This window comes from Mastigoproctus giganteus, chromosome 7 (assembly GCF_048544385.1).
Source record: "Mastigoproctus giganteus isolate SK-2022 chromosome 7, ASM4854438v1, whole genome shotgun sequence".
Lineage (NCBI taxonomy): Eukaryota > Metazoa > Arthropoda > Arachnida > Uropygi > Thelyphonidae > Mastigoproctus > Mastigoproctus giganteus.
In genome coordinates, this window is record NC_143581.1 from 217,029,192 (window position 1) to 217,043,259 (window position 14,068).

Sequence of the window (14,068 nt, forward strand, 5' to 3'; positions counted from 1 at the left end):
GCGATGCAAGGAGTGTAACGAAATCACGCAACAACTCAGCGTTGTTATGGGCCTATATGAGAGCTTGAAGGACAGGGTGGATGCCCTCAAAGGATCTAAATTGAGGGGCCCATCAAGCTCTCAGCTGCCCACATCAACGCCAGAGCTTGCACTTGGTCATCACGCAACACAGCGGCAACCCCCAAGGCAGAATGCACAGGTCCCACAGGAACTAGTAGTTGTTGGTGACTCTATTGTCAGGGAAATGGGGAACGTGCTTTATAAAAAGGATAGGCGGAACAGGACTAGGGTATGTCTGCCAGGGGCAAAGGTTGATGACGTAGAGCGGATATCATATTTTAAGGACACAAAAGGTGATATAGTTGTACACGTTGGCACTACTGATATTAAGAGTAGGAGACTGGCAGAATTACTTAACAAGTACAGGTCACTGTTGAAAAAAAGCGCGTGAATTAGGGTTGAATTTTAAAGTGTCTGCAATTCTGCCCAGACACGATAGGAGGGAGTATATGATGAGAGCCTTGTCAATCAATTCGGCCCTGGAAAGATTGTGCAAGGTTCAAGGGGTAGAATTTTTTTCAGCCTGGTCTCTACTTGTTAACAGGAGAGACTGCTTCTACAGGGATATGATACACCTAAATAGAAAGGGTGCAAGAATATTTGCTGATGCTATCGAGGCAGTGTTAGGTGGGTCGGAAAACTACTAGCTTGGGGGGGATAGAAGGACTAATAGATTAACAGTAGCCACTGGCAGAGGTGAAAATGAGTCTTGCACTGCTCCTATTGGAATGAGCAGAAGCCTGGAAAACAAGATGCACAATATTTCAGAGACGGCTGGGAGCCATTGTGGTACAAGTAAACACATGGGTTGTGTTAGGTTAGCTAAGAATAGGAACAGGTGCATGTATACTTGCGTGTACACCAATGCTAGAAGTTTGGTAAATAAATTTGATGAATTTGAGGTATTGCTCAAAGCATCAAAAGCGGATATTGTTGGAATATCAGAGACGTGGTGCCACACAGATATAAGGAATGCAGAACTAGAATTTGGGGAGTACAATGTGTACAGAAAGGATAGACAGGATAGGAAGGGAGGAGGGGTTATGCTATTAGTTAAGAAACACAAAATCCAAGGAAGTGAAGCCAGTCGACATCGCTGGACAGTGCAGTGTCAAGTCAGTTTGGTGTGACATAAACATTGGCAGATCAAAATTGGGAGTAGGAGTGTGCTATAAGCCTAATGACTCTGATGAGCATAATAAGAAACTGTATAGGGAAATGGAGTGGGCCAGTAAATCAGAGAGTCTTATAATGGGGGATTTTAATTTCTCAGATATTGACTGGAATTTGTGGGTTGGTCACTCAAACACTAGCAAGGCTTTTGTGGATTTATTGGATGATTGTTTTCTACATCAGCATGTTCGGGAGGCAACTAGAGGAAGTAATACACTTGATTTGATTATCAGTAGTGATTCTTCGTGCATTAAGAATCTGCAGATAAAGGGACCACTAGGTGGCAGTGATCACAGTGTGCTGAAGTGGGATTTACTCAAAGAGGTAACTACCATAAGGGGTAAAGGAAAGGGTTTTTGCTTTTGTAAAGCAACTACGATGGTCTGAGACAGTATTTAAATTCTATACAGTGGGACCAATTGATGATGTTACCAACAGCAAATTCAAAATGGGAAGTATTCAAAGAACTTATCTTGGAAGCTACTAGGCTTTACATACCAACTAAGAAATATTGTTCAGGGTTTAGGCCTAAATGGATGTCAGGTGGACTAATGAGACATATGGCAGAGAAATAAAATGCATGGGATACATATAAATTAACATGTGACACAGAAACCTATGATAGATATAAGTTGATCTGTAACCAAGTTACAAAGGAGGTTAGGCAGGCGAGCAGATTATGGGAAATCTTTGGCAAAGAATGCATAGAAAAACAGCAAACAGTTCTTTACTTATGTAAACTCTAGAAGGAAGGGGATGAGTCAGATTGGTCACTTGATATCGATGGTTCAACTGTTGGTGATCCTGCTCAGGTAGCTTACAAACTAAATGAATTTTTGCATTGACATTCGCACATGAGGAGTTATTCAGCGAGGGAAATGCCAGAGGTGTATTCAACTCTGCCAGTGAGCTGGATGATTTTGTAATAACTGAGAGTAAAATGGAGGAGAAATTGTTGAAGATAAACACAAGAAAGGCACCTGGGGTGGATGGGATCTATCCAGTTATATTAAAGGAGGCAGCAAAAGAAGTAAGCAAACCCTTAGCCATAATTGTGAGAGCTTCCTTGGACTCAGGGGAAGTACCCATGGACTGGAGATGTGCAAATGTGATCCCAAATCACAAAGGAGGATCAAAGGGCGACACAAGCAATACTATGATGCAGTCACAAAAGAACTGGATGCAGAGAATAACTTTGATATTATATACTTGGATCTTAGAAAGGCTTAAAGGGGTGGTTGAGGAGGAGAGAGTGGTAATCAATGGACACTGTTCATCGTGGACTAATGTTATTAGTGGAGTCCCTCAGGGTTCATTCAGTGTGGGTCCATTGTTGTTTTCTGTATTTATAAATAATATTTATGATGGTATATCAAGCTTAATGTCCAAGTTTGCAGACGATACAAAGGTTGGCAGGGTTGTTAAGGTCACTACTGATGCTATGCTGCTGCAACAGGATCTGGAAAGGTTGAGCCGATGGGCTGAGAGGTGGCAAATGAAGTTTAACATTGACAAATGTAAAGTACTACATATGGGAAACAGCAACCCCAGAGCAACGTATCAACTCTGTGGTACTACACTGACAGTGGTAGAGAATGAAAAGGACCTGGGGGTAATTGTGCAGGCAGATATGAAGTTCTCTGAACAGTGCAGACGAGCTGCAAGAGTAGCTCATGGTGTCTTGTCAATGATATACAGGAATTTTTCTAGCAGGGATAAGGAGGTGATTATTCCCTTGTATAAGGCAAAAGTCAGGCCACACCTTGAGTACTGTATGCAGGTCTGGAGGCCTCATTTCAAGAAGGATGTTGAGCTGCTGGAACGAGTACAGAGAAGGGCAACAAGATTAGTGAATGGAACAAAGGGTTGCTCTTACGAAGAAAGGCTTAAGTTTTGCAAATTACAGTTTCTGGAGACTAGACACCAGCGATGTGATCTGATAGAGGTGTATAAGGCCTTGAATGGTTTGAGCATGCTCAATGCTGATGCGATTCTTCCTCTTGCTCAAAATAATCACCTGAGAGTGCATAAATTCAAATTGAGGAAAGACAGATGTAGGATCGATGTGCGGAAATTTGCCTTTAGCCAGCGGGTAGTTGGTTGGTGGAACAGACTTCCATCCCTTGTTGCGGAAGTTGATAGCCTAAATAAATTTAAGGCTCAGCTGGAGAGCTATTTCGAATGAACGAACGGAGGGGTGAAGTGGAAGTGTGGTTTTTTTTTTTTTTTTTTTTGGCTGATGCTGCATAAGCTTGCTTTCTTGCATCATATGCCTATGCTAATGCTAATTTGATTAATCTGGTAATTTATAATTAAACTAAATTTAAAAAAACCTGTTACAGAATAGCATTACTTATTTTAGAGTTTTTTTTTGTTTTTTTTTGTGATTGTAGTTTTCCTGTGATGTTTCTTTCAGTTTTTTTTTTATCCCTTATTTCCCTTATTTGTTTATTTATATTTCTGCCACTTACACAGGAAATTTATTGGTTGGTTGTTTCTCTTTCACTGATTTACATTTTTAAATGAAATATTTATATCGGTAATCGTATATATATATATATATATATATATATATATACCACTGATGGTTATTTCAGCACATACATTTTATCCAGCACCTAATCACCTGCTTCTACCTGTAACACGTTGACTACCAAGTCGCCTCCGTAGCCAGGTGGGCTGGAGCAGCATTGTGTAGCACACGTTTCTTGATTAGACCGGAGTTCGAGCCCATGATGACCAAATATGGAGAGGATGCAGAAAGGTCAGGGAATGACCACCGCATATCCCCAGAGCAATATAGCCTTAGTTGCTAATGCTCCTAACAACAACAACAACGACTGCCAAGCTAGTTTAAGAAAAAAATTCCCTAGGGGCCAAAAAATATTTAGGAAATAATTTGATTAGTAATTCTAAATTAAATATTGTAATGTCAGTGTTGTCATTTTTTTCACTTAAAATATAAAAAAAAAAGTATTTTTTTATGTCACATATATATATATGATCAACGTGGCCACATATGTTGGTTACTTTATTTCTTGAGAAGCTGTGACAGCCACATACGTGTGACGCTATTTCACCATACATATGAAGGTCGTTTGTGATTAGTTTATTGCACGCATGGCAATTAAACTAATTACGATAAAATAAACTCTCAAACGTTGCAATAAGTTTGTCAGTATTGTTAGAGATTTTGTGAAAACAAGTTCATTAGCGCGCTGTATTATTCATCATATTGGGTTGTGTTTTTTTGCAAGTTTGTATAAGTGTGTTTAAAAAAATAAAAATCTAAAAAGGAATGGATAAAAGAAAATTACTAAGTTAAGAGGGACTGAGAGAAATTGCTGGAATTTACAATTAAGCAAAGTAAACTTCTCACAGACACACCGCTGTTGAGTTTTTTCAGAAGTTCAACTTTATCTGTTATGGACAATGTATGGTGTTTTCGCTTTACACCATGAGAGGCACTTCCTTTATGCATTGGAACCATGGCTGGGGCTAAATGTGGGCAGGTTATAATAATAAATGCAGAAAAACAAGTGGGAATGGCTTTGCAGTGTTTACGAGTTTGCACCAACAGCTGATGCTGCAACTAACGCCATCAAAACAGTAACGGCAGGTCGGTGCGCCGACCCGGGAAATTATGTCCAGATTAGTGATGGTCGACCTGTATATATATATATATATATATATATATATATATATATTTGGATTTCAGGAATAATCAGTTTTAAATAGTCAGTAATCAGTTATAACTGCACTGTTGTTTATAGCATTGTTTTGTGAATATGATAGTTTTCAAGAAATCATTTTATTCTGAACAGTTTTCTTGTATTATTCATTCGAGGAAGGCAAGCATGTTTTAGGTGCTGGTTTTGTTTAACAGACTGAGGATGCTCAGTGGACAGAGTCTGGGTTTCATCATTACACATTTATCTTATTTATTCTAGAATGTGTGTTTACTACCAATCACTTTCTTTTCTGACATTTTTTTTTTCATTGAAATGATAGTTCATTAATGATCAAAAATTAATATAAAAGTTGTATAATACATTACAGAGAACTAGTTTTGAATCCAGAGTCTGCATAAAAAAAAAAAAAAAATTCCTTAATAAAAATTTGGGGTTGATTTCATTTTGAAAGTTAACAACTGTTCTTTGATCCAGTAAATATGAACAGAAAATTGCAATTCCCATAAGTAAAAGACCAGACTGCATGAGCTGCTGTTTGGGCAGGCAGCATGTTTTCTACTCCTGAACTTTCTAGAATCAAATGAGGATAATTTATTAATAGCTTTTATTGCAGCTTTTTTTTTACCTTTGAATTTTAACTTCATAAAATATCTGTTATTTTACCTTCAAAATTATGAAAAGTATAAGGGCTTTCTTGTCCTCTTTTTTTTTTGACCAGCTGGAAAAAGTTGTACTTTTCATAATTGTGATCTTTAGTAGAGGCAGAAAAAGAATTCCTAATTACCAATAGACCTTAAATGTTAGCATGAAGTTAAAGATGAATACAATATTTTATTTCTCCTTTACTATTTTATTTTATTATAGCATTTGATTATGCTTTTTTTTTTCTTTATATTTATTCGTAATTTGCAAAAAAAAAAAAGGTGAAATAGTTTGTTTCTCTCTTTAACTATAGGAGATAGCTTTTCTTATACTTCAGTTGTAACAGAAATGTATTATGCCCATGATGGAAGTTCTGATCCCGAAGATAAAATTATTTTTACAATTTCTGGAGGAAGGCATTCCTCTTTAATTGCTCTTCATGTGAAGGTTATTTTCCCCGACAAAGATAGTCCTGTTCCACTTGATTCTGCATTGCTAACAGCTTCTGTTTCAGAAGGTAAGGATTATACTTTTTTTTTTTTTTTGTTTGTAATTTTTGCCTTTTATTTTTCTGTGGTAGTGTTCTTGATGGAAGCACCCTATTGCCTCTTCACAAAACTTATTATTCCTTTTCAAATTGGAAAGGTAGCAGTAAGTAATTCAGAAACATAAATCCATTTTTACTATCCTACCAATACAATTATAAAAATATTACTTCTTCTGTACAGTATAACCAGACCTTTATTGAAACCTGTGTAGTTCAGGAATTTTGACCTCTAGGAAATGGATAAGGCTTTTTGAAAAATTTTGCGATTTTTTTTTTTTTTTTTACTCAGTTAACATATTAAATTGGATTCAATAAATAATTTTAATACTCCTACTCACATTCATTAGCTTATTTTTCAGTTTAGTTAGAGATTTTATAATTTATGATTCAATATATATAGAACCTTCGTATTGAATATTGTATCCCACAAATAGTAATTTTTAGTGTAGTGTATGGTAATGGAATTGAAATGTTTTAATTGTGGTAAATTGGTAGCTCAAAAGTTCTAATCGTGTAGGTTGACATATTTTTTGTTGTTAACTAAGATAATTTAATACATAACTTTATTTTTTATTATAACTAATTTATAACTTTATGAATGTAACAGTATAGTGTAATGCATATAATGTACACTTGCTAACATAATACATATTATTGTTGTATAACCTCTGAATAGAGTATTGTTATTATTTCATTTATCTAACTATTAGTTTAGTGTAGTAATATCAAATTAAATTGAATTTAAACAGAAATCATACCTCAGACTACAGCAGCAAAGAAAATGGTTCAAAGTAGCAGGAGTGCTGTCTCTCAGGGTAGATCAAAGTAGTTCTCCTATGAATCACAGCCTTACCAAATGTATTACTTTTTCAACATTTGCGGATCTATCTGGAATAGGACCTGATAAAGCTAAGGTGTGTGTTCAGTGCCAAGAATGAGGAAATTAAGCATGAACTCGGTGTTCTGATGGGCATTTTTTAGAGCTTGAAGAACAGGGTGTATGTTCTCAAAGGAATTAAATTGAAGGGCACATCAAGCTCTCAGCTCCCAATCTCAATAGTAATCATGACCTGTGATGCAAGAAAACAAGCGTATGAGCTTATGTAGCATCAACCAAAAAAAAATTCACGCAACCATTCCCTCTAAATGTTTGTCCAGTTCCTCCTTAAATTTATTTAACCTATCAACTCCCACAACAATATATGGAAGTTTGTTCCAGCAATTAACCACCTGCTGGCTAAAGGCAAATTTCCACACATCTATTCTACAAGCTGTCTTTCCTCAACTTCAGTTAATGCTCCCTTAGATTCGTAATCTGAACAAGTGGAAGAATCCCAACAGAATTCAGTGTGCTCAACCCATTCAAGGCCCTTATACACCCCGGTCAGATCACTTTGCAGGTGCCTAGTCTCCAGCCACTGCAATTTGAAGAACTTAAGCCTCTCTTGTTAAGAGGATCCCTTTATTCCCCTCACCAATCTTGTTGCCATTCTCTGTACACGCTCAAGCAAATCTACATCCTTCCTAAAAATGAAGTCTCCAGATCTGTACGGAGTACTCAAGTCGTGGCCTGACCACTGCCTTATACAGAGGGACAATCACCTCCTTTTCCCTGCTAGCAAAATTCCTGTATATCATTGACAAAACACCATGACCTGCTCTTGCAGCCTGTCTGCATTGTTCAGAAAACTTCATATCTGACTACACACAATTACTCCCATATCTTTTTCATTTTCTACCACCCTGAGTGTAGTGCCAAACAGTTGGTACGTTCCTCTGGAGTTACTTCTATCCATGAGCAGTACCTTTCATTTGTCAATGTTAAACTTCATTTGCCACTTCCCAGCCCATCTTCCCAAATTTTCTAGATCCTGTTGCAGTAGCACACTGCCATTACTGTCATTAACAATCCTGCCAACCTTTGTATCGTCTGCAAACTTCGACACTAAGCCTGATATACCTTCATCGATATCATTGATAAATATACAAAATAACAGTGGACCCAACACTGAACCCTGTGGAACTCCGCTAATAACATTAGTCCACGAAGAGCAGCACCCACTGATTACCACCCTCTGTCTTCTCCCACTCAACCATCCTTTTATCCATTGTAGCAACTTACCCTTAATACCATTCTGCTCCAATTTGTACACTAGTCTTCCATGCGCAAAAGTGTCAAAAGCTTTCCTGAAATCCAAATACAGCCAGGCCTCGCATAACGCAAGTTCAATTAACGCGATTTTCAGTTAACCCAATTTGAAAAATTATACCACTTTTCACTTTACATGATGCAAATTTCCAGTTAACCCGATCTTTTTTTTTTTTTTTTTTATGCGATAGTTGAAAAAGATTTGAATCACGCGTTAAGCTTACCACGAGTCGTACGGGCAATAAACAAACGTTTGCCTGCTGCCCACCTCGGTATGTTCCATCAACCATCGGAAGAAGACGTGTTACTTGTTTGTCTCCTCTAATAAAGTCAATGCACACTTGCATAAAAATTTAAATTTTTAAATGAGCCAAATGAAAATGTTACCATGAAGGAGATAATGGTAAAAGAATTAGATAATCTTTCATATCGCATAGAACCTCAAACAGAAGGTTTGAGGTTCTCTGCGATATTTATTTCGCCAGGGCCCAGAGAAGATTGTTGTTGGTTATCAGAAATTGATTGACGAAAAGAGAAAGTCAACACTATTCAAATATTTCCGCAACAGTAATTTCTTCATTGTGTATTTTATGTCAGAGGTTCCCAAATTTTCTCGGTTCACGGCGCCCTTAGTGTCTCAGTAATTTTTTCAAGGTGCACCCAGACCAAAAGTTCCATTTAGTAGTTAGGGCCAAACAACTTAATAAGAAATGTTGAAACTGTGAACTACCCCGAACTAGTAGTTCGCGTGGTGTCTGACAGATGTTGAGTATCGCTGTGTTTCTCTCAAAAATTTAAAATATTCCATGGCGCACAGTTTGGGAACTGCTGGTTTAATTCCATAATTATTTTCATTATCTTTTACATTGTATACAGTTAAAAAGTTATCTAAAAGGTTTGTAAAATTCTTTATGGACATTCCAGAAGGGCAAGGACCAATTATAATTTTTCAATTATTATTATATAACCAATTATTATATTAGTTTAACACGTTTCCGTTTTGTGTGATGCGCTTGCGGGACGAATTAATCGCATTAATCGAGGCCAGCCTGTATATGATATGAAAATTATTTTTTGCATCCAGTTCCTTTGTAACCACATCATAATATCTAATCAGATTTGTCAGACAAGACTTCCCTTAACAAACCCGTGCTGTGTCTGAATTGTTGCTGCAGTCTTGTCTAGATGATCCTACAGTGCATCTTTAACCAGTGACTCCATTATCATTATTTTACCCGGAACAGAAGTTAAACTAACTGGTCTGTAATTACTCATGTCATCCTTCAATCCCCCTTTGTGAATTTGGGATACATTTGCATATCTCCAGTGTGTGTGGGGAGGGGGGGCCTCCCCTGAGTCCAAGGATGCTCTCATAAGAGCATCCTTGGCTAAGGGTTTGCTTAGTTCCTTTGCCACCTCCTTTAATATAACTGGATATATCCCATCCACCCTAGGTGCCTTTCTTATGTTTAACTTCAACAATTTCTCCTCCACTTTGCTCTCAGTTATTACAAAATCATTAAGCACCCTGCTACAATTTGATAACCTTGTGGCATTTTCAAACCTTAACTCCTCGTGTGAATGTAGATGCAAAATACTCATTTAGTTTGTTTGCTATCTGAGCAGGATCATCAACAGTCGAACCATTGATATCAAATGGACCAATCTGATTCATCTCCTTCCTTTTAGAGTTTTCATAAGTAAAGAAATCCATCCTTGCTGTTTTTCTTAGCATCCTTTGCCAAAGATTTCTCGTAATCTGCCTTCACCTGCCTAACCTCCTTTATGACTTGATTACAGACTAGCGTATATCTGCCATAGGCTTTTGTGTCCCCTAATATATTCAATCCAGGCATCTGGTGGCATATCTCTTTTGAGAAAGAATCGTAATTGGTGTATACAGTTTAAAAGTTGGTGTTTTTTGTTAAATCTTTTCTTAAGTTCTTCATGTATGATCATGATAGATGTGCGGTGTATGATATGTGCGTATTTTTTACAGTTATTTTTTGGAAAAATGCGGGCGAATTTGGGGATGACGTTGTGATATAAGCATTTTTGTAGGAAAGCTATGTGTAATTTGTTGGAGAAATATTTGATAAGCGCTTTGGAGAGTTGTATTTTCCTATCAGGCATGTCTAATTTAAACTGTATACACCAATTACGATTCTTTCTCAAAAGAGACATGCCACCGGACGTCTGGATTGAATATATTAACCACAACAATATGCATATCAATGCCACCATCCAACACATAGCACAAAAACACACCAAAAAATGGAACACACTCACATCCAAACCCCCCCCCCCCCCAAAATCTCCACCATTAACCTCTCCTCAAAATCCTTCACCCCTTCTGAACTCTCCGGCCTAGAATTTGGCTTCAATTTTGCCATTAAAGAACAACACTATCCAATAAAAGATTGTATAATCAAACTCCAGTCTAAACTTGTTCAACATCCCGATAAGTGGCGACTTATACACCAGTCTAATAGGATAATAAATTCTAAACTCACATCTTTCCCTAACATAAAAAAACAACAACTCTCGGATTTACAAAGCCTAAGCAAAACCCCAAATATCATCATCCAAAAAGCTGACAAAGGAGACACAATCGTTATCCTGGACAGAACACCTACACAGAAAAAATGGAGTTAATTTTAGCCGACCAAGATACATATACAAATGACAGCAACCACAACATTACAAAACTTAAAAATAAACTTGACACAATTCTCAGGAAACTCAGACAGAACAAAGAAATCAACCTCTTTACATTACAACAGATAGGTATTCGCAACAACATTCGGGGAGTACAATGTGTATAGAAAGGATAGACAGGACAGGAGGGGAGGAGGGGTTATGCTATTAGTTAAAAAACACATAAAATCCAAGGAAGTGAAGCCAGTCGACATTGATGGACAGGGCAGTGTCGAGTCAGTTTGGTGTGACATAAGCATAGGTAAATCAAAATTGAGAGTAGGAGTGTGCTATAGGCCTAATGACTCTGATGAGTATAATAAGATACTGTACAGGGAAATAGAATGGGCCAGTAAATCAGAGAGTCTTATAATGGGGGATTTTAATTTCCCAGATATTGACTGGAATTTGTGGGTTGGTCACTTACACACTAGCAAGGCTTTTGTGGATTTATTGGATGATTGTTTTCTACACCAGCATGTTCGTGAGGCAACTAGAGGGAGTAATACTCTTGATCTGATTATCAGTAGTGATTCTTCATGCATTAGGAATCTGCAGATAAAGGAACCACTGGGTGGCAGTGATCACAGTGTGCTGAAGTGGGATTTACTCGAGGTAACTACCATCAGAGGTAAAGGGAAGGGTTTTTGCTTTCGTAAAGGCGACTATGATGGTCTGAGACAGTATTTAAATTTTATACAGTGGGACCAACTGATGATGTTACCAACAGCAAATTCAAAATGGGAAGCATTCAAGGAACTAATCTTGGAAGCTACCAGGCTTTACATACCAACCAAGAAATATTGTTCAAGGTTCAGGCCTAAATGGTTGTCAGATGAACTAATGAGACATATGGCAGAGAAGAAAAATGCATGGGATACATACAAATTAATGGGTGACATGGAAGCCTATGATAGATATAAGTTGGTCTGTAACCAAGTCACAAAGGAGATTAGGCAGGCAAAGGCAGATTATGAGAAATCCTTGGCAAAGGATGCAAAGAAAAACAGAAAAGAGTTCTTTACCTATTTAAACTCAAGAAGGAAAGGGATGAATCAGATTGGTCCACTATATGTTGATGGTTCAACAGTTGAGGATCCTGCTCAGGTGGCTAACAATCTAAACGAGTATTTTGCATCTACATTCACACATGAGGAGTTATTCAGGAAGGGGAATCTCGTAGGTGAAGTAAACATTGGCAGTGAGCTAGATGATTTTCTAATAAATGAGAGGAAAGTGGAGGAGAAATTGTTGAGGATAAACATAAAAAAGGCACCCTGGGTGGATGGGATCTATCCAGTTATATTAAAGGAGGCAGCAAAGGAAGTAAGCAAATCCCTAGCCATAATTATGAGAGCTTCTTTGGACTCAGGGGAGGTACCCATGGACTGGAGATGTGCAAATGTAACCCCAATTCACAAAGGAGGATCAAACGCTGACACAAGTAATTATAGACCTGTTAGTTTAACTTCAGTTCCAGGAAAATTAATGGAGACACTGGTTAAAGAAGCACTGCAGGATCATCTGGACAAGAATTCAGTTATAGCTCAGACACAGCATGGTTTTGTTAAAGGCAGGTCTTGTCTGACCAATTTGATTGGATACTATGATGTAGTCACAAAAGAACTGGATGCAGGGAATAACTTTGATATTATATATTTGGATCTTAGAAAGGCTTTTGATACTGTTGCGCATGGAAGACTGCTGCACAAATTGGAGAAGTGTGGCATTGGAGGCAAATTGCTGCTATGGATAAAGGGATGGTTGAGTGGCAGAAGACAGAGAGTGGTAATCAATGGACACTGCTCAACGTGGACTAATGTTATTAGTGGAGTTCCTCAGGGTTCAGTGTTGGGTCCATTGTTGTTTTCTGTATTTATAAATGATATTGATGATGGTGTATCAGGCTTAATGTCCAAGTTTGCAGACGATACCAAGGTTGGCAGAGTTGTTAAGGACACTACTGATATTATGCTGCTGCAACAGGATCTGGAAAGGTTGAGCAGATGGGCTGAGAGGTGGCAAATGAAGTTTAACATTGACAAATGTAAAGTACTACATATGGGAAACAGTAACCCCAGATCAACGTATCAACTCTGTGGTACTACGCTGACAGTGGTAGAGAATGAAAAGGACCTGGGGGTAATTGTGCAGGCAGATATGAAGTTCTCTGAGCAATGCAGACGAGCTGCAAGAGTAGCTCATGGTGTCTTGTCAATGATATACAGGAATTTTTCTAGCAGGGACAGGGATGTGATTATTCCCTTGTATAAGGCATTGGTCAGGCCACACCTTGAGTACTGTATACAGGTCTGGAGGCCTCATTTCAAGAAGGATGTAGAGCTGCTGGAACGAGTACAGAGAAGGGCAACAAGATTAGTGAATGGAACAAAGGGTTGCTCTTACGAAGAAAGGCTTAAGTTTTGCAAATTACAGAGCCTGGAGACTAGGCATCGGCGAGGTGATCTGATAGAGGTGTATAAGGCTTTGAATGGCTTGAGCATGCTCAATGCCGATGGGATTCTTCTTCTTGCTCAGAATAATCACCTGAGAGGGCATAAGTTCAAATTGAGGGAGGGCAGATATCGGATAGATGTGCAGAAATTTGCCTTTAGCCAGCGGGCAGTTGGTTTGTGGAATAGACTCCCATCGCGTGTTGTTGAAGTTGATAGCCTAAACAAATTTAAGGCTCAGCTGGACAGGTATTTCGAATGAACGGAGGGGTGAAATGGGAGTAGTGGTTGGTTTTTTTTTTTTTTTTGGCTGATGCTGAATAAGCTTGCTTTCTTGCATCATATGCCTCTACTAATGCTAATGCTAATTCTGCCCCACATGTTCGGAATAACCAAGTTACACAAACCTGGCCACCCACTAAGACCTATCGTTTCTTTTAGTAAATCAGCTTTTGCTAATTTATCCACCTTCCTTGTCAAAATTATATCCCCACTCACTCGATTCTCTACATTCAAAATTAATAATACCAACCAAGCATTCCAAGAAACCAGCAACACCACCATATCCGACGAAGACATATTAGCTTCTTTTGATGTCATATCCCTATACACTAATGTGCATATCCCTTTCACCCTACAAGCATTACGCGTACTT

General features: G+C 38.1%; 1 protein-coding gene across 4 annotated transcripts in view; it reads left to right on the forward strand.

Moving 5' to 3' along the window:
- Positions 1 to 14,068, forward strand: part of LOC150083681 (extracellular matrix organizing protein FRAS1-like) — an 866,422-nt gene that overhangs the window by 396,414 nt on the left and 455,940 nt on the right. For all 4 annotated transcript variants that reach the window (XR_016547213.1, XM_090378121.1, XM_090378123.1 and 1 more), the window contains one exon: positions 5,881 to 6,084. Coding sequence is in view for 3 of the 4 variants with exons in the window: in XM_090378121.1 (XP_090234247.1) it covers positions 5,881 to 6,084 (204 nt within the window). In the remaining variant the exon portion in view is untranslated. The remainder of the gene's footprint in view (positions 1 to 5,880; positions 6,085 to 14,068) is intronic.